Source organism: Pongo pygmaeus, chromosome 18 (assembly GCF_028885625.2).
Source record: "Pongo pygmaeus isolate AG05252 chromosome 18, NHGRI_mPonPyg2-v2.0_pri, whole genome shotgun sequence".
Taxonomy (NCBI): Eukaryota; Metazoa; Chordata; class Mammalia; order Primates; family Hominidae; genus Pongo; species Pongo pygmaeus.
Window position 1 is genome coordinate 87,362,962 of NC_072391.2, and position 21,096 is coordinate 87,384,057.

A 21,096-nucleotide genomic window follows, 5' to 3' on the forward strand; every position below is an offset into this window, starting at 1 on the left:
TGACTTCTGGCTAAAGCCCCGCCCACACTCCCTGCAGACATAAGGCTTCTCCCCTGTGTGTGTCCTCTGGTGTCTGAGGAGGTTTGACTTCTGGCTAAAGCCCCACCCACACTCCCTGCAGACATAAGGCTTCTCCCCTGTGTGTGTCCTCTGGTGACTGAGGAGGCCTGACTTCTGGGTGAAGCCCCGCCCACTCTCCCTGCAGATGTAGGACCTCCCCCCTGTGTGTGTCCTTTGGTGTGTAATAACATCTGACTTATCACTGAAACCTTGCCCACACTCTCCATATTTGACCTTTGCAATTCTTGAGATTCCTACCCCTACAAATAATTTGCCTGTGTTCCCTGGATTCACTTTCTGGCCTGTTCCGGACTCTTCTTCCATCATTCTTTCTCCCACTCTAGAGCTCCCCATTTGTCCTTTGGCTGAGCTAGAAAAGGCCCTTGAAATCTCCCTCTGCCATGTCCTTTTATTCAAGAGTTTGGACCTTTCTTTGATCTCTTGACCTTTGGTTTTGTCATTACAGCAGTCTGGATCAGAATATTGCTGCTCCTGATTCTGATCCCCTGGGCAGGGATTCTCTGGTTGGAGGAGGTGTCTTGCAGATGGTCCTGGGAAGTTCTGAGAGGAGCGATTGCGTTCCACATGTTGACTGAGAAATTTCTGACTTGAAAAGGCCAGACAACATGAGGGACATGGATGGATCTCTGGCTTTGGTTCTGAAAGAGGAAGTTTTTGGTCAGGGTAGATGTTTTGTTCAGGCCTTACCACATATGAAGGTATGAAGATCAAATGAAGAACCAGTCATTCTTCATATGTTAACAATGCAAGCTCTTTCCCACCAAGTGCTGGATGGACCTTTACAGTCCATTTTTCCATTCCACTTTCATTCACTACATCTTAAAAAATCCAGAAATCCCACGTCTTGGGCCTTTTCTACATATCAGCCAGACTGGGTAACCTCAAGCAGCATCAGGGGCAGCATCATTCCTTACATAGATGGAACTGCAGTGACCTTTCCCCCACACTGCAGGTATCTTCCAGGTCCTATAAAGCCTTCCCTGATCACCCTCTGCCACATGCTCCCTCCCTGGTCCCTGGGCACTTTTGCTGACACGAGGTCTTCAGCTATTTTATTCTATTGAGAAATAACCCTCTTGATGACTTAGGTGAGATTGTCCTTAGTGACTTCCTAAGAGGTGAAAAGGATCTATTAGGAGCACTCAGCCTGGAGATCCACAAATGTGGTTAAAGAGATGTGTTAGCAAATCTGAACTTGAGTATCCTCATGCAGAAGGACATATTTAATTGAGGACTGTTATGTGCCTGGTTCTCCATCAGGAAGTGTGATTCAGGTTGGCCAACACAGAGTGGTCCAGGTCCCACTGACTAAAGGACTGTGGGTCCTGCTGCCCCAACTAGGTGCATGGACTGCTTCTATTTCAGATTCCACAAATCATAAAATAAGAATATGCTCTTTCTCAGGCCGCACATCAAGTATTCATGTTTGAGTTATTTCATTCAGTCTGAGCCCATTTTAAATATAATAGGAAGTCTTGTTTCTAAATATATCCCTACTCAGGCTTACCTTCATGCTCCCCACCTTCATCCTGCCCACCGTTCTCTCTCACTTGGAAACTGGAGCAGCTCTGAAGGGATGACCCATGGCAGCTTATTTTCCAAAAATGAACCAAAGCTGAACTCTTTCTGGCCTCAGGAGCATTGCACTAGCTGCGCCCTGTGCCTGGAATCCTTGGCCCACAGGCACTTGCACTTTTCAAATGCTGTCTCCTAAGAGAAATCTTCCCTGACAATCCCCTGCAACACTCTACTCTCACCTCACACTGACCCCCAGGTCTCACACTGACCTCAGGTCTCATGCAGACCCCCAGGTCTCACGCTGACCCCAGGTCTCACGCTGACTTCAGGTCTCACACTGACCCCCAGGTCTCACGCTGACCCCAGGTCTCACGCTGACTTCAGGTCTCACGCTGACCCCCAGGTCTCATGCTGATCCCAGGTCTCACACTGATCCCAGGTATTCTTTCTGGATTCATTTTCTTTAAAGCACTAATCACCGTCTGATATTACACATATGTCTGTGTGTATTCATATGGTTCCCTAATTCACATGTCATCTGTTCAAGAGCAGTTTTTTTGATTGTCTTGATCAATCTGTATTTACACTTCCTGCAACATCATCTGGCACAGAGTAGGAATTCACATGACAGCTAATTGAGATAATGAATGAGTAACAACATATGCATATCATTAAGAAATATCAAGGAAATGCCAGAAGAAACTACCTTGTTGAGAGAGCTGGTAGGTGTTTGAGAACTTGATTTTTGTCTTTAAGTCTTTCAGCACTATATGCTGTTATATACTTTGTGCATGAAGTACTTAGAATATAAAATCAGAACAAAGATTTAAAAATATAAAAACTGTTCCAAAGAGGCAAAGGCATATAACATGAATCTTTAATTTTGGAAGCCACTGATGTAAAATTTTAATGACTTTAGACGGCGGTTTACTCTACTTAAGAGTTCAACCATGAAAATTCTCTAGGATAATTCTTTCTTTCCTGTCCTTTTAAAAGAGTAATAGTGATGCCTACCTCTCCCTGGCATGAGCTCTTTCTTCCACTTGCTGCCCCACTTGATGCCCAGTTCCTGGCCATACTCATCCCCATACCAGACCAGCAGTTCACAGCCTGGCCTAATGACTCGGCAGGTTCTATAGAAGATCTGCCTGTGGTACTGGAAGGCCACCAGGTTCTGCTCTTCATCATCCCGGGCACAGTTCACATACCTGGGGTCAAGGCAGGCAAAGGGGAAGAAAAGAGGCAGTGAGTTCCCAGTATCTGTCAGATCCAGGTCTGGCCCATCACCTGCTGGTCTAGGCCCCCATGGTCTAGTGCTGACCGCTCCCACCACTCCTCTGGGAACTTCTGCTCATTCCTAAATCTCTTTGACGATGTCATATGAACTTGCACTTCTGACTACAGTGCTCATCCTGTCTAGAATGCTTCCCTGCTGTGCCTCATCAGCCATTTTTTCAAAGCCCAACTCCAGACTTACCTCCACCTTGATTGGCCATAAAACACATTGACCTCTAGCTTCTCTAAACTCTAAATTAATTCTGTTTTATACCACAGAACTTGGTGCTTGATCATGTGCTCTGCTTCTAGATTAGCTCACATCATTCTACACTCAGCTCAAGTCCATCTTTCTTTGACAGGCCTTCCTCTAATCACCCTACAGTTCACTCAGGTGCCATTCACCTGACTTCTTCAGATTCCTAGAGAAACTTAGAAGTCTCTTTCTCTTGGCCCAATAACATAGAACAGTAATAGTTGATTCATGTTTCTATTCTCTGATAGAACGAGAGCCCATTGTGGAAAGGGGCTGGGTCATCCTGCAGCTCACTTCTGTTCAAGTAGTGAACTTCACTTCCTAACCTGGAACATAGTAAGTGCTTAATAAACGTGGATTACATAAATTAAAGCATGAATTAACCTTCTCAAGGTTTATCTTGGTGCCTCAATTTTGTCTAGCATACATATTTGTGTTTTGATACCAATAAATCATAATATCTATATTTTTATTTTTTATTTCTAAAAGTTGACGGTATAAAACAGCATTGTATGGAGAAAAATAGAAATAGGGGATGTGAAAATCATTGAGGGAGGCATAATGAGAAGGAAGGAAATCCGGGTTTGTGAGAGATGAAGGTTCTCTCTGAAACTAAGAGAGCTACTGGCCTTACCTCATCCAGTTGGCCCAGGATTTATCTTTTCCATCCACATACTCATAGCAGTTTCTCCCCTTGGTGATCTGAGTTTCAAAAAAATAAGGTAAAGGCTTTTTAGAGGGTAAAAATCCGAAGAATTATTTTACTCCACGGTCATCAATGGCCTTTGGGCCTGCAGAGCTTCAACTGCCAACTGAGACCACATGGCATGCACCTTAGTCATCATTTACACATCTGAGTTGGTTTGTCCAATCAGAGCAGAAGCTCCAAAAGGGAGGATGCACTTCTTTGTCTTTGTACCACTCTGCTCCCACGTACCCTCTGATCTCTAAATAGGAGTTCCATGTTCATGCAAAGACCCTTGAGTACACAGAGCTAACCATGTTATCCCTACCTATATCCTAACATGTAGAAGGTGATGTCCCACCAAAGGCACAGAAGGGATGTGGGAAGACAGAACAGGGGAAACAGCAGGCTCTTCTTACTAGCCAGGAATATCCATTGTTGGCTGCCTCTTTGTCTTCTGTAATTCGGCCCTCATAGGGGCCAAAGTGCAGACCCAGTGGCAGATCAGATGCCTCGTTCCATACTCCAAGCCCAGCCTGAGGGATGCCTGATGGCCCAATTCTCAGCCCCGGGGGCAGACTGAGGGCTGAACGGTTGGGATGCCCCTTGTCCACTGCACTGTCCTTTACAAATGTAGGGGGCCCATGAGCAGCACAGCTGTCAATGAAGAAGTTCTGACACATCTCACAATCTGGAAGTGAGGGAAGCAGGGATTAGGAAAGTTGCAATGCATGTTCCTTGATATAAGAGCTTCAGAAAGAGCTTGGCACTCACATTATTTAGCCTCAATCCTGTACTCTAATTCATTCGAGTAAGGGAATGATTTGTGGGCCAAACGATGAAATTATTGTGCCAGGACATAACAGCAAGCTGTGTGAGTGGCTGAAAGGGTCACTCACAGAGGTAGTCATCATCCTGCGGCTCGCTGACCTCTTTGTATGCATGACCCTTTCTTTCTCGCAGGCTATACATCTTTCCTTCAGTCTCCTTCCTCCTGAGTTCTAGGTTGGAGAAGAGTAGATGGGTAAAATTGGGAGTCTGGGGTGTTTGTCCTTGTTTCATAAGAAAATGTGAAATCTCCTACTATCAAATTAGCATCTACCTTCCTACATACTCTAGTCTCCCCCTCTTTACTGCTTCAGAAAGACTTAGACCCCACATCCACACTGACTGTAGAGCCTATTCAATTTTAGTTTCTAGCTGTTCTCATTATCCCATTAACCTCCTGACCTTTCTACTTACAAAATGGTTCATTCATGCATTTATTCATTCAGAAAATATTTCTTGAGAATACATTACATCTTAGGCATTGAACAAAGGCCTGGACATACAACACTAAGAAAGTATAGTCTCTATAGGGGATCTTCTATGAACTAGTTGACATGTGATGGAAGAGGAAATGTAGAAATGCACAAAAGAATATATATTATCAGAGAGGTACTTATTGGACACCTCGCAGGCATCAATTCATTTATATTTAATTTAATGATTTCAAACAATATATGAGCTATATATACTTGGTCTCATTTTACAGATTACCATTCAGGAGCTCATAGAATTTATAAGATTTGCCCAAGGCCCCAGTGCTTCTATGTGGATTATAACCCAAGTGAGTGACTTCAAAGTTAATGTTCTTACATGCTATTCAATACTGTATCCAAGGCTAGGCATGGTGGCTCAAGCCTGTAATCCCAGCATTTTGGGAGGCTGAGCTGAGCAGATCACTTGAGGCCAGGAATTTGAGACCAGCCTGGTCTCAACATGGTGAAACTCTGTCTCTACTAAAAATCAGCCGGGCATGGTGGTGCACACCTATAATCCCAGCTACTCGGGTGACTGAGGCATGAAAATCGCTATTTTTGTGGAGGCAGAGGTTGCAGTAAACCAAGATCGCACCATTGCACTCCAGCCTGGGTGACAGAGTAAGACTCTGTCTCAGTGAACAGATAAATAAATATTTTTAACAAAATACTGTATCTAACTTCTGGTCTCACAGTTGAGTCCAGCTTAAGCCCAGGCCTATCCAAAGTCCACCCCACATAGGTAGACCATACTCATCAACCTTTCTAGAGGACATAGAGGGACTAAAATCCCCTCAAATTTTTTCTTACCTATTTTTAGTGTAGAGTGCTGTCCAGAGGTACTTGCTTCTCCAGGAGGGGACACTGGTTTCTGAGCCTGCTCTGAGCCACTTGTATTCAGTAAATTTGGCGTTCCTGACAATTCTGTCAAACTAGATTCATTATTGAATGATGCCTTGGGCATTCCCTTTAATGTGAGAGTCACATATTAAAAGACAACATGCATTTATTTAGTTATTTACGGCTTGCAACATGTTTTCATATGACTGTAGTTAATGTTCAAACCTTGGAAATACCTAGAGTGTCTAAATACTAGAGGGAAAAGACAAGGTCTAAGTGGGTAGTGAATCTGGGACTCTAACCCATGTCTTAAGGCTCTTTCCTTCAACTTTCTCTCAAAATGTTCTATGTAAGTTAAAGGGAAGGAGGAAGAATACTTGGGAAGACTAGCTGGAGAATCAACAAGATCTGCGAAAGAAGGCGATAAGGGCTTACAGAGAGAAGAAGGGAATCTTCCATAAACTGGTAGACTTTTGATGGGAGGAGAAATGTAGAAAAGCACAGAGGGACAAAGCACATCCAGAAAATGAGGTAATAGGGCAGTAAGGTTTGGAACAGAACAAAGAGATGATTGGCAAAAATATATCTAGACAACTAAGAAAGTGAAGTCAAAGTTGCATGTTGCCATATCCTGGAAAGAATATTTGGCTTTGGAATTAGATTAGTTAGTTCCTGTACCAATTCTGCTTGTCTGCTTGAATAAGGGTGTATTGTTAGCTAATTTCTCTGTAGTTTCCCGATCCAGAAGTTGGCATAAAAGGTTTTTTGTTGTTGTTTTTTGTTTTTTTTTTTTGAAAAGGAGTCTCGCTCTGTTGCCTAGGCTGGAATGCAGTGCCATGATTTCAGCTCACTGCAGCCTCCACCTCCCAGGTTCAAGAGATTCTCCTACCTCAGCCTCCCGAGAAGCTAGGATTACAGGCACGTGCCACCACACCCAACTAATTTTTGTATATTTATTAGAGACAGGGTTTCGCTAGGTTGGCCAGGCAGGTCTAGAACTCCTCACCTCAAGTGATCCACCCACCTCAGCCTCCTAAAGTGCTGGGATTATAGGCAAGAGCCCCTGCACACGGCCCATGCTAATTCTTTTTTTTTTTTTTTTTTTCTTTGAGAGGGAGTCTCACTCTGTTGCCTAAGCTGGAGTGCAGTGGCACGATCTCAGCTCACTGCAGCCTCCATCTCCCGGGTTCAAGCGATTCTCCTGCTTCAGCCTCCCGAGTAGTTGGGATTACAGGTGTCTACCACCATGCCCAGCTGATTTTTGTAGTTTTAGTAGAGATGGGGTTTCATCATGTTGGCCAGGCTGGTCTCCAACTCCTGACCTCAGGTAATCTGCCCACCTCTGCCTCTCAAAGTGCTGGGATTACAGGTGTGAGCCACTGTCCCTGGCGCTAATTCTTAATATTGTAGTGAACATGAAAGATAATAATGTTCACCAAAGTGTTTTTTGAGCTACTTAATACAGTATGAATGTGAGATTAATAATTATTCTCGCCAGGCACAGTGGCTCACACCTGTAATCCCAGCACTTTGGGAGGCTGAGGCAGGCAAATCGCCTGAGGTCAGGAGTTTGAGACCAGTCTGGCCAACCCTGTCTCTACAAAAAATACAAAAAACTAGCTGGGTGTGGTGGCGGGCGCCTGTAATCCCAGCTACTTGGGAGGCTGAGTCAGGAGAACAACTTGAACCCAGGAGGTGGAGGTTGCAGTGAGCTGAGATCGCGCCACTGCACTCTAGCCTGGGTAACAAGAGTGAAACTCTGTCTCAAAAAAAAAAAAAAAAAAAAAGAAAAGAAAAGAAAAAAAAATAATTTTTCTCACAGACTGGGTGCGGTGGCTCACATCTGTAATCCCAGCATTTTGGGAGGCCGAGGTAGGAGGATGGCTTGAGCCCAGGAGTTCAAGACCAGCCTGAGCTACATGGCAAAACCCTGCCTGTACAAAACACATAAAAATTAGCCGGGCATGGTGGTGCATGCCTGTGGTCCCAGCTACTCAGGAGGCTGAGGCAGGAGGATCACACTAACCTAGGAGATGGAGGCTGCAGTAAGCCGAGATTGAGCCATTGCACTCCAGCCTTGGCGCAAGAGCCAGACCCTGTCTCAAACCACCCCCTGCCCCTGCAGAAAAATAACAAACGAAAATTATCTCATAATCCTGATATATCTCTACAGTTGAAATCTAACTCAAAGATATTTTCAGCATTCCTTGACCCTGTTACTTATAGTTTAATTCATAAGCTTGGAATCAGTCATTCAGAAAACACTCAGGAGGCTCTCAGAGGCCCTGAGCTGGGCTTGGGAGTTCTGAGAAGAATCAGGAATGGACTAGACTCCTGAAGAGCTCACAATGAAGAGGCAGCAGGCAGGCTAAACAAATAATTCCAAACCACATGACAGTTTCCTAATTGGAGCCCAGAGGAAGGAGCTGTTACTGCCTTCTACAGGAATGAGCTTTTGAAATTGGTTCCAGAAGAATATATTTTTACTTAGTAGGGTGTAACCTATATGAAGTCCTAAACCATTTTCTTATTTGTTGTTTCTCAATCTTCGAACCTGAAACTCCTCAGGGCTGGAAGCTGCTTCCTCTGATCAGAATGGGTCCCTTATGAGGGTAGGGACCCTATCTTCTTCTGGGACCATCCACAGTATGAATTGTCTGTTTACTTGGAAGCTTCCCTTAATCAGAGTGTTTTAGTGCAAATCTCACTTTACTACAACAGAGAAAAACTGAGGTTGAAAAATCAATTGGACGAATGATGTAAAGACATATGGGTAAGACAGCATAAACTTATAAAACTATGAAACTTTTAATGATCTTGTAAGTGCTTTAGAGAAGGAGTTTTGGATTAGACTGCACCAACACTGAATGTGATCCCAGGGACATAACTGAACATTTTTATACCTCAGTTTTCTCATCTGTAAAATGGCTATAGGTGTAGCACCTACTTAATAGGTACTATATGTGAAGTTGAATAGGTACTATACGTAAAGTTTATTCATGTAAAATGCTTAAAATAAAGTCTGAAAATACTGAGAAAATAACACCATGGTAGCGATTATTGTTGCTGTTCTTATTAACTCTTAAAATAATGATGATGTCAGACACTGTGCTAAAGAGATCAGGAAAGGAAGGCAGTAGTTCCTAGGATAGTCTGTACATTCTTCTTCTCTTACCTGTATTTGGATCTATGAGGAAGGTTTCTTGTAAATAGGATTTGGGAGATACTTACCTTCTGGTGTTTACTCTGTTCTCCTCTGAAGGCCATCCAAGGAGGTTTGACTAAAAGGTGATGAGAAATCAGTGGTTTGGTTGGTAAATGTTTCCAAACTCTAGAGATTTTTTTTTTCTTTTTGATACGGAGTCTCCCTCTGTCACCCAGGCTGGAGTGCAGTGGCACAATCTCCGCTCACTGCAACCTCCGCCTCCCGGATTCAAGCAATTCTCCTGCCTCAGCCTTGCGAGTTGTTGGGAACTACAGGTGTGCACCACCACACCCAGCTAATTTTTGCATTTTTAGTAGAGATGGGGTTTCTCCATGTTGGCAATGCTGGTCTCAAACTCCTGACCTCAGGTGATCCACCTGCCTCGGCCTCCCAAAGTGCTGAGATTACAGGCGTGAGCCACTATGCTCGGCCTGACTCTGGAGTTTCTCATTAGAGACACAGAATTCCGAATCAGAGAGTGATGATTCCAAGTATTATCCAAGGGCAATTTGGAAATGTTTTCTGAAGTATCATTAAGGCCTATGCTTCTACCAGGGGCATTGCTAATTTTCTTAAGATTTAAAAAAATAGATAAAACTTCATCTTTGTTTCATCCTATCTATAAAGGTATACCTAATAAGGTGCGTATTACATTAATTTTTAAAATGTAAATTGACCTTTCATGACAAACACACTGAACAAACTAGGAATAGAAGGAAATCACCTCAATGTAAAAAGGTCATATAAGAAAAGTCCTTTTTTTTTTTTTTTTTTTTTTTTTTGAGATGGAGTCTCCCTCTGTCACCCAGGCTGGAGTGCAGTGGCGCGAGGTCAGCTCACTGCAAGTTCTGCCTCCCGGGTTCACGCCATTCTCCTGCCTCAGCCTCCCAAGTAGCTGGGACTGCAGGTGCCTGCCACCACGCCCGGCTAATTTTTTGTATTTTTAGTAGAGATGGGGTTTCCCCGTGTTAGCCAGGATGGTCTTGGTCTCCTGACCTCGTGATCCTCCCACCTCGGTCTCTCAAAGTGCTGGGATTACAGGCGTGAGCCACTGCACCCAGCTTAAAAGCCCATTTTTTAACATCGTAGTTGATGATGAAAAACTGAAAGCCTTCCTTCTAAGGTCATAAACAAGGTAAGGATTTCCAGTCTTGCTACTTCTATTCAACATAGTCCTGTAAGTCGTAGCCTGAGCAATTAGGCCAGTAAAATAAAAAAAAGGCATCCAAATTGAAAGGAAGAAGTAAAATTATCTCTGTTTGCAGCTGACATGATCTTACATGCAGAAAACTATAATGATTCATTAGCTGGGTGTGGCGGTGGGCACCTGTAGTCCCAGCTACTTGGGAGGCTGAGGCAGGAGAATCACGTGAATCTGGGAGGCAGTGGTTGCAGTGAGCCGAGATCATGCCACTGCACTCCAGCTTGGGCGACAGAGCGAGACTCCATCTAAGAAAATAAATAAAAATAAAAAATAAAACTATAAAGATTTTACGAAAAAATTGTTAGAAGTAATACATGAATTTGGGCCAGGCATGGTGGCTCAAGCCTATAATCCCAGCACTTTAGGAGGCTGAGGTGGGCGGATCACGAGGTCAGGAGATCGAGGCCATCCTGGCTAACACGGTGAAACCCCATCTCTACTAAAAATACAAAAAATTAGCTGGGTGTGGTGGCGGGCGCCTGTAGTCCCAGCTACTCGGGAGGCCGAGGCAGGAGAATGGCATGAACCTTGGAAGTGGAGCTTGTAGTGAGCCGATATCATGCCACTGTACTCTAGCCTGGGTGACAAAGCGAGACTCTGTCTCAAAAAAAAAAAAAAAAAAAAGAAGTAATACATGAATTCAGCATACAAAATCAACACCCCAAAACAGTTGTGTTTCTATTTAGTGAAAATGAGCAATCCAAAAAGGAAATTAAGAAAAAAATCCCAATCACAATAGCATCAAAAAGAATAGAATAATTAGGAATAAACTTAATCAAGGAGGCAAAAAACTTGAACACTGAAAACTACAAAACAGTGCCAACAGAAATTTAAGGAGACACAAATAAATGGAAGGACATCATGTGTTCATAGATTTGAAGACTTAATATTGTTAACATGTTCATACTATCAAAATGATCTATAGATTCAATGCCATCTCTATCAAAATGCCAATGCTATTATTTTCAGAAATGGAAAAATATCCAAAAAGTCATATAGAATCTCTAAGGACCCAGAATAGCCAAAACAATCTTGAAAAAGAAGAATAAAGTTGAAGGCCTCACACTTCCTGATTTCAAAGCATATTACAAAGCTACAGTAATCAGAAAAGTGTTGTACTGGTATAAAGACAGACATATAGACCAATGGAACAGAATACAGAGGCCAGAAATAAACCCTTGTGTATATGGTCAAATGATCTTCAGCAATGATGCTAAGACTGCACAATGGAGGAAAGGACAGTCTGCAAGAAATTGTGTGGGGAAAATTGGATATACATATGCATAAGATAAGACAGATTCTTACCACATATCTCATATAAAAATTAACTCAAAATAGATTAAAGACTGAAATGTAAGATCTATAAGTACAGAACTTCCAGAAGAAAACACACAGGAAAAGCTTCATGACATTGAAATGAACAATAACTTCTTGTATATGACACCAAAAGCATAAGCAATAAAAGCAAAAATAGACAAGTAGGACTACATCAAACTTAAAAACTTCTGTGTAGCAAAGAAAACAATCAAGAGAGAGTCAAGGCATCCTACAGAGTGGAAGAAAATGTATGCAAACCATATATCTGATAAAGGGTTAATGTTGCTGAGTGCATTGGCGCATGACTATAGTTCAGCTATTCAGAGGCTGAGGTGGGAGGATCACTTGAACCCAGGAGTTCGAGACCAGGCAGGGCGACCTAGTGAGACCTCTGTCTCAAAAAAAAAAGAAGATAAAGAGTTAATGTCCAGGCCAGGCACTGTGGCTTATGGGTGTAATCCCAGCACTTTGGGAGGCTGAGGCAGATGGATCACTTGAGGTCAGGAGTTCATGACCAGCCTGGCCAACATGGTGAAACCCGGTCTCTACTAAAAATACAAAAAATTAGCTGGGCATGGTGGTGTGTGCCTGTAATCCCAGCTACTTGGGAGGCTGAGGCAGAATAATCGCTGGAACCCGGGAGGTGGAGTTTGCAGTGAGCTGAGATCGCGCCATTGCACTCCAACCGGGGTGACAAGAGCGAAACTGTCAAAAAAAAAAAAAAAAGAAGAAAGAGTTAATATCCAGAATATATGAAGAACTCCTATAATACAACAACAACAAAACAAATAATTAAATAATGGGTGCTACGGACTGAATTTTGTTTCCCCCAAATTCATATGCTGAAGCATATTTAATACCTCAATATGATGGTATTTAAAGATGGAGCCACTGGTAGGTAATTAGGGCTAGGTGATGTCATGAGGGTGGGACCCTTAGGATGACATTAGTGCTTTTGGTCAGGTGCGGTGTCTCATGCCTGTAATCCCAGCACTTTGGGAGGCCGAGGTGGGCAGATCACTTGAGGCCAGGAGTTTGAGACTAGCCTGGTCAACATGGTAAAACCCCATCTCTACTGAAAATACAAAAATTAGCTGGTGTGCCCCTGTAGTCCCAGCTACGTGGGGGGCTGAGGCAGGGGAATTGCTTGAACCCCGGAGGTGGAGTTTGCAGTGAGCCGAGATTGCACCACTGAACTCCAGCCTGGGGCAACAGAATGAGGCTGTCTAAAAAAAAAATCTTCTAGTAGGTATTATTGCTTTTATAAGAAGAGGAAGAGGGAAATTCCTTCTCCTTCCTGCTGTTGGCACACAAATAATTCATGTAAATACACAGTGAGATGGAGGCTGCCTACAAGTCAGGAAGAGAGCCCTCACCGGAACCCAACCATGCTGGCACTCTGATTTTTTAGTACCAGGCTTCAGAAATGTCAGAAAACAAATTTCTGTTGTTTAAGCCACTCAGTGTGTGGTATTTTCTTGTGGCAGCCTGGGCTGACTAATACAATGGGCAAAAAGCTTGAATAGACATTTCTCAAAAGAAGATACATAAATGGCCAAGAAGCATATGAAAATATGCTTAACATCACTAATCATCAGGGAAATGAAAATTAAAACCACAATGAGATATCACCTTATCCTGTTATGATAGCCTCTGTCAAAAAACCAGAAAGTAGCAAGTGTTGGCGAAGATGCGGAGAAATTAGAACACTTGCTTATTGTTGGTGGGTAGCTTAGTCTGTTTTCTGCTGCTTTCCTAGAATGCAAGAGAGTGGGTAATTTATGTGTTTGTTTTTTTGTTGTTGTTGAGATGGAGTCTCATTCTGTTGCCCAGGCTGGAGTGCAGTGGTGTGATCTCGGCTCACTGCAACCTCTGCCTCCCGGGTTCAAGTGATTCTTCTACCTCAACCTCCCAAGTAGCTGGTATTACAGGTGCATGCCACCATGCCTGGCTAATTTTGTATTTTTAGTAGAGATGGGGTTTCGCCAAGCTGGCCAGGCTGGTCTCGAACTCCTGACCTTGTGATCTGCCTGCCTTGGCCTACCAAGGTGCTGGGATTACAGGCGTGAGCCACTGTGCCTGGCCCAGAGTGGGTAATTTATAAAGAAAATAATTATTTGGCTTGTGGTTCTGGAGGCTAGGAAGTTGAAAAGCATGGCACTGGCATCTTGCAAGGGGCTTCAAGCTGCATCATGACATGGTGGAAGGGTAAGTGTGCATGTGAGACAGAGAGAAAGACAGGGAAGGGCCCAACTCATCCTTTTCATCAGGAACCCACTCCTGCAATAACTCACCCACTCCTGTGATAATGGCATTAATCCATTCATGAGGTTGGAGCTATCATTACCCAATCACCTCTTAAAGGCTCCACCTCTTAATACTGTTACAATGGCAATTAAGTTTCCAATACATGAACTTCCACACATTCAAACCATAGTAGTGGGAATGTAAAATGGTGCAGACACTGTAAAAAAAACAGTATGGTGCTTCCACAAAAAATTAAAACCAGAACTACCTTATGATCCAGAAATTCCACTTCTGGGTATATAATATATTAAAAAGAATTAAAGGCTGGGCGCGGTGGCTCATGCCTGTAATCCCAGCACTTTGGGAGGCCGAGGCTGGTGGATCATGAGGTCACGAGATCAAGACCATCCTGGCTAACACGGTGAAACCCCGTCTCTACTAAAAATACAAAAAAATTAGCCGCGCGTGGTGGCGGGTGCCTGTAGTCCCAGCTACTCGGGAGGCTGAGGTGGGAGAATGGCGTGAACCCGGGAGGCAGAGCTTGCAGTGAGCCGAGATTGCACCACTGCACTCCAGCCTGGGCAACAGAGCATGACTCTGTCTCAAAAAAAAAAAAAAAAGGAATTGAAAACAGGATCTCAAAGAGATATTTGCACACTGATAGTTATTACAGCATTATTCACAATAGACAAGAGGCGAAGCAACCTAATATCCATTGACAAATGAATGGATTTTCAAAATGTGGTATATACATGCAGTAGAATATTATTCAGCCTTAAAAAAGAAGAAAATCTTGTCACATGCTGTGACATGGGTGAATCTTGGGAACATTCTGCTAAGTGATTAAATAAGCCAGTCACAAAAAGACAAATATTTCATGGCTGATTCCACGTATATGAGGTATCTAAAGTAACCAAATTCATAGAAACAGAATTGCAGTTGCCAGGAGCTGGAGGGAGGAAGAAATGGAGTGTTATTGTTCAATGGGTATAGGGTTTTAGTCATGCAAGATAAAGAGTTCTAGGGATCTATTGCATAACAGTGTGTATATAGTTAATAAAGTTGTACACTTAAAAATTGTTAGAAGAGTAAATATATGTTGTTTGATTTCCACAATAAAAAATAAATTGACTTAAATTGGGGATTTTAACTGAGTTCAGATAAAGATGTATAGATGCGTGGTAAATCACGGGAGATAGATTCCCTCTAAAGAGACATTCTTTTCATGTCAAAACATTTGCAGAAAAGCAGACGCTGGCCTTTCATTCCTCTTACACTACATTAAGGTCTTAAGGAATCTAAAATCCATAGATGGGGAAATCGTAGACCCAATCCAAGTTGCTTTCTCTAGTTTGGGCAGATTGACTGTTTTTACTTCTAAACTCTCCTAACCAAGCAGTAGAAGAGGAAATGAGCTTTGCACTTCTATTTTATAATTATGGTACGTTATTTTATCTACTTGATGCTGTCTCTGGTCAGTGACATATGGGAAAGATCAGGGAAACTAAACAGCTCTCTCAAACCCGCTCCAGAATTGAGACAAAGAAGTAGATACATTTTGGTATAAGGGGATCATAGAGTATGATTAAATGTACATAAATGATGTATCTTTACTTAATATTATTTCTTCTTCTAAGACATTTAACTCAATAACTATTATGAGATTGGTGTTAGAAAATTTTTTTGTGGATTTGCAGTTTGTTTTCTTTAATTGTTCTATGATTTATTAACAATGTTTAGCAAAAACAATTTTTTTTTTTTTTTTAAAAAAGAATGACAATTTTTTTTTGTTTTTTTTTTGAGACGGAGTCTCGCTCTTTTGCCCAGGCCAGAGTGCAGTGGCGCTATCTCGGCTCACTGCAAGCTCCGCCTCCCGGGTTCATGCCATTCTCCCGCCTCAGCCTCCCGAGTAGCTGTGACTACAGGTGCCCGCCACCGTGCCTGGCTAATTTTTTGTATTTTTAGTAGAGACGGGGTTTCACTGTGTTAGCCAGGATGGTCTCGATCTCCTGACCTCATGATCTTCCCGCCTCGGCCTCCCAAAGTGCTGGGATTACAGGCGTGAGCCACTGCATCCGGCCAAGAATGACAAATTTTAAACATACAGAAAACAATAGAGAATGGTACTGGAAATCCTATACATCCATCACCATTCAGTCCAGTGTCAACATTCTGCCACAATTGTTTCAGATCTTTTTATGTTTATTTCAAAATTTAAAAACAAAAATAAAAACAAACAGAAAAACTAACCAAGCCACAGTGGAGACACCTGCCAGCCCTTCCTTCTTTTGTTGTGATAAATGTTCTGAATTTGGCATTCTTATTCACATTTAGATTTTATACATTTACCACTTATTATTGTATCTATAAATACCGTATATATTTTACATGTTTTAAAACTTTATATGGGCTGGGTGCGGTGGCTCAAGCCTGTAATCCCAGCACTTTGGGAGGCCGAGGCGGGCAGATCATGAGGTCAGGAGATCCAGACCATCCTGGCTAACACGGTGAAACCCCATCTGTACTAAAAATATTAACAAAAAATTAGCCGGGCGTAGTGGCAGGTGCCTGCAGTCCCAGCTACTCGGGAGGCTGAGGTAGGAGAATGGCGTGGACCCAGGAGGCAGAGGTTGCAGTGAGCCGAGATCGCTCCACTGCGCTCCAGCCTGGGTGACAGAGCGAGACTCCGTCTCAAAAAAAAAAAAAAAAAAAATTTATATGAGGCCAGGTGTGGTGGCTGACGCTTGTAATTCCAGCACTTTGGGAGACTGAGGCAGGTGGACCGAGGTGAGTCAGGAGTTCAAGACCAGCCTGGCTAACATGGCAAAACCCCATCTCTACCAAAAATACAAAAATTAGCCAGGCGCCATGTCACGTGCGTGTAGTCCCAGCTATTTGGGAGGCTGAGGCAGGAGAATCACTTGAACTTGGGAGGTGGAGGTTGCAGTGAGCCAAGATTGGGCCACTGCACTTCAGCCTGGGCAACAGAGCGAGACTCAATATCAAAAACAAAAACAGAAACAAACAAACAAACGTTATATGAATAACCTCTTACTGTATATACTGTTCTGCATTGTGCTTGTTTGTGGAACATTTATGTTTTTGAGGGAAGACTCTTTTTCCTTTGTTAAATTCTGAAATGTAGCTGAGACCTAAACCCAGGCTGGTTTCAGGACGTCACTTTTTTTCCCCGAGACGGAGTCTTCTCATTCTGTTGCCCAGGCTGGAGGGTGGTGGCACGATTTCGGCTCACTGCCACCTCCACCTCCTGGGTTCAAGCTATTTCCCAGCTTCAGCCTCCTGAGTAGCTGGAATTATAGGCACCCATCACCACGCCCAGCTATTTTTTTTTTTTTCCGCATTTTTAGTAGAGATGGGGTTTCACCATGTTGGCCAGGCTTGTCTCAAACTCCAGACTTCAAGTGATATGCCTACCTCAGCCTCCCAAAGTGCTGGGATTACAGGTGTGAGCCACCATGCCTGGCCAGGAGGTCACTTCTAAATCTTCCTGGGGGCTATGCACAGTGGCTCATGCCTGTAATCCCAGCACTTTGGGAAGCTGAAGTGGGAGGAACACTTGAGCCCAGGAGTTTGAGGCTGCAGTGAGTTATGATTGTGCCACTGCACTCCTGACAGAGTGAGACCTTGTCTGTAATAATAACAACAATCATCATCATCATCATCATCATCATCATAATCATCCCAGCACTTTGGGAGGCCGAAGCAGGTGGATCACTTGAGGCCAGGAATTAGAGACCAGCCTGGCCAACATGGTGAAACCCCATCTCTACAAAAAATACAAAAATTAGCTGGGCAAGGTGGCGCACATCTGTAGTCCCAGCTACTCGAGAAGCTGAGGTGGGAGAATTGTTGAACCTGGGAGGTGGAGGCTGCAGTGAGCCGAGATTGTACCACTGTACTCCAGCCTGGATGACAGAGCAAGACTCTGTCTCAAAAAAAAAAAAAAAAAAAAAAAAAAAAAAAATAGGCCAGGTGCGGTGGCTCATGGCTGTAATCCCAGCACTTTGGAAGGCCAAGGTGAGTAGATCACCTGAGGTCAGGAGTTCGAGACCAGCCTGACCGACATGGAGAAATCCCATATCTACTAAAAAAAATTACAAAAAATTAGCTGAGTGTGGTGGCGCATGCCTGTAATCCCAGTTACTTGGGAGGCTGAGGCAGGAGAATCGCTTGAACCTGGGAGGCGGAGGTTGCAGTGAGCCAAGATCACGCCATTGCACTCCAGCCTGGGCAACAAGAGCGAAACTCCGTCTTAAAAAAAAAAATCCTCCTTCCTTTCCCTCTTACCTTGCTGCCTAGGCGTCCATTCTTCATCAGAATCTTCTGTGTCATCCACCTGGAGTTTGATGGCCTGCCTTCGGTGACACATAAAAGCTGGTCGAGTGGCTCTGAGACCTGAAAAGAAGCAAAAATTCTGCTCTGAAACGGAAGAGCTGGGAGGAGGAACAAAGGGCAGTGGCAATGGAAAGCACCACAAAGCCAGTGCTGCTCAGTCTGATGAGCTGGGAGATTCTTGAACAAGGTCAAGATGTGACCTCTGCATGGTCAATATCCACACACAGCCCCGCAGTGACGCAAAAGAACAATATTTCCCTCCAGATTTGTCTCCGTGCAAAAGGGAATTGTGGGCAGATGCCGCCACCTGAGAACTAACATAATATAGGGACCAAAGACCTGTTTTATATCGCCCAGGCTGGTCTGTGCCCAGCACTTCCTGTTACCTATAGTAATCAGTGTTTTATAGTTCCTTTTCACATTCCTATAGCGAGTTTTCTCCCAGTCTCCCATCTCTGTCCATTCTTCCTTGGTGAAGTATATGGAAATGTCTTTGAAGGCATCTTTGACCTAGAGGAAGTAACAGATTCCATCAGTGATTTACTAATACACATCGAGCTGGTCCTTTTCCTCTACCCTGTGTGTAGGGCATAGCCTGGGACCTCTGGGAGTCTCTTCGCTCAGGGTTATTACATGGCTAAAATACAGAAGAGCCAGGCCTCAGCGTGGCTCCAAGAGTTCAGGCTGAGATGCGCTGCATTTCCCTCCATCCAGCAGGCGATTCTCTGGGTTTCCCTCTAGGGCAGGGTTTCTCACCCTCGGCACTGTTGACACTTTAGGCCAGATCATTTGTGAAACATAAAGACCTTCCCTCCTTCTCCAGATTGTGTCCTGTTTAACTGAGCAGACACAGCATTTTCCTAGCTCTCTGCTGACATAGAGCAGTCGCTGATGCTAGTGTTCTTTTCTCCCCCATGTCCTGGCCAGGACCAGCTGCCCCCATTCCATGCACACTCAGACAGAGTCACCCAAGGGTACAGGCCAGGAGTCTGCAGCACTCCAGAGATCAGCTCCTGCTAGGAGTCCGGCTTCGCCTCTCTGACTTCTCACCATGGGCTTCCGCTCTGTTCTCTCTGTGTCTCCTTTTGGGCTCTCCTCTTGGGACCTTTCAGGGCTCATGGTGCTGGGACTGTCTAGAAGGCCCTGCTTTAATTCCGAGTGTGAGAAGGGCCCCTGAGTCTCCCAGCTCCTAGGCCAAAGGCTCCTGTGGAAGGAGAAGGTGCTGAGATGGGGTAACAGCCCTGAGCACTACCCAGAACCGGGCTCTGTCTTCTCCATCTGGCTGGGGTGTTGAGAGCAGGAAGACTGGGTTCCTGGTGAGGTCTCGAGCACCCCAGGGAGGTCTGGGGGTACTGACGGGATGGGAAGGCCTCCATTGGCCATGAGCTACCACCTAATGTAAGCTGGATTTTGTTCTTTTAGTTCCCCTGCAGGTTGGCTCATTTTGAGAAGGGTGGCACAGGTGCCTGGAGGGTTGTAGCTACCGGTGTTTGAGGGGAGTCCTGAGGTGTGAGAGCCAGAGGAGTCCTAAGGAGACCTTTAGGCCCCCTGACTGCTGGGACTTGGGTCAGACTGAGGAGCAGGGGTTCTGTTTCAGCGAGGCAAAATGAACATTTTGCATAGACAGGATTTGGGGATCTCTACCTGGGGATTCTGGAAAAATCCAGGAGTAAAGCAGTCTGCATCTCTAAGGGGAAGCTATCTCTCAGGTTGAGATTTGGGGTCCCTCAGGCTGAGGGGATTTGAGATGTCTTAGACTGAAGAAATTGGGGTTTCTCAGGTTGAGGGAATTTGGGGTATCTCGAGCTGAGGAGCTTTGGTATCCCTCAGGCTCATAGTATTTGTGGTTTTTCAGGATGAGATTAGGGGTCTTTTAGGCTGAAGAGATTTGGGGTGCTCTAGTTGACAGGATTTGAGATTCATCAGGTTAAGGGGATTTGGGTTCCTTGGGATGAAAGGATTTGGGATCTTTGAGGCTGAGGAAATTCTGGGTCTCAGGTAAAGGAGATTTGGGTCTCTCATTAAGGGGTTTTAGGGTCTTTGACACTGAGGTTACTTGGTCCCTGAAGCTGACGGGGTTGAGTTTTCAGGCTATTTAGGTTATCTGAGGTTGGGGAAATTTGGTCTCTCTGTGGGTGAGATATTTAGGGTTCCTCAGGCTGAGGTGTTTGGGGTGCCTTAGGGTGAGGGGAATTGTGGTTCCTCAGGCTCAGAATATTTGGGGATCTAAGCATTAGGAGATTCGATGTTCCTCTGGGTGAAGGGATTTGGGGTCTCTGAAGCTGAGGTACTTTGGGGGTTTCATGCTGAGGGGATTTTAAATCCCTCAAGGTGGCAGGATTTGGGGTCTCTTGAGGCTGAGAGGATTTGGAGCTTCTCAGGGTGAGGGGATCTGGGGTCTCCCACGCTAAAATTTGAAGGTCTTGGGATGAGGGTTTACAAGGGTTTCACGCTGCACGACAAAGGCTCCCCATGCTCTTCACAGTCTCCAGTGCTCTCCTGCCGCGGTGTTCACCCTGGCCGGGCGTCCTCTCGAAGCCGCTCAGGAGGTGAGACGCGGTGGAGGGCGAGGTGCCAGCCTGCAGTGCTGCCAGCCAATCAGCGCTGAGACCAAGGTGAGCCCGCCATTCGGCAGTCAGGACGTGCTAAAGGGGCGGGGAGTAGGGCAGAGCCTTGCCTGTCAGTCACGGGCACAACCCGGTTTTGGGCTCAGGAGGTCGGGGAGGGGCCTGGCTTTTCCCGCCCCTGGGGAAGGTCCCGCCCCACCCCGCGGGGATTGCGTGCAACCATCTGGAATCCTCCGGCGCGCAG

General features: G+C 44.6%; 1 protein-coding gene across 1 annotated transcript; it reads right to left on the minus strand.

The window, feature by feature from the left end:
• Window positions 1-473: 473 nt before the first annotated feature.
• On the minus strand, window positions 474-19,404 carry PRDM7 (PR/SET domain 7). The gene is given in 11 exon segments (XM_054453544.2): window positions 474-719; window positions 2,614-2,704; window positions 2,706-2,807; window positions 3,765-3,832; window positions 4,235-4,506; window positions 4,715-4,816; window positions 5,927-6,083; window positions 9,188-9,237; window positions 18,238-18,345; window positions 18,672-18,795; window positions 19,336-19,404. Coding segments are annotated over 11 exon segments (1,389 nt in total).
• Between the last annotated feature and the right edge of the window lie 1,692 nt (window positions 19,405-21,096).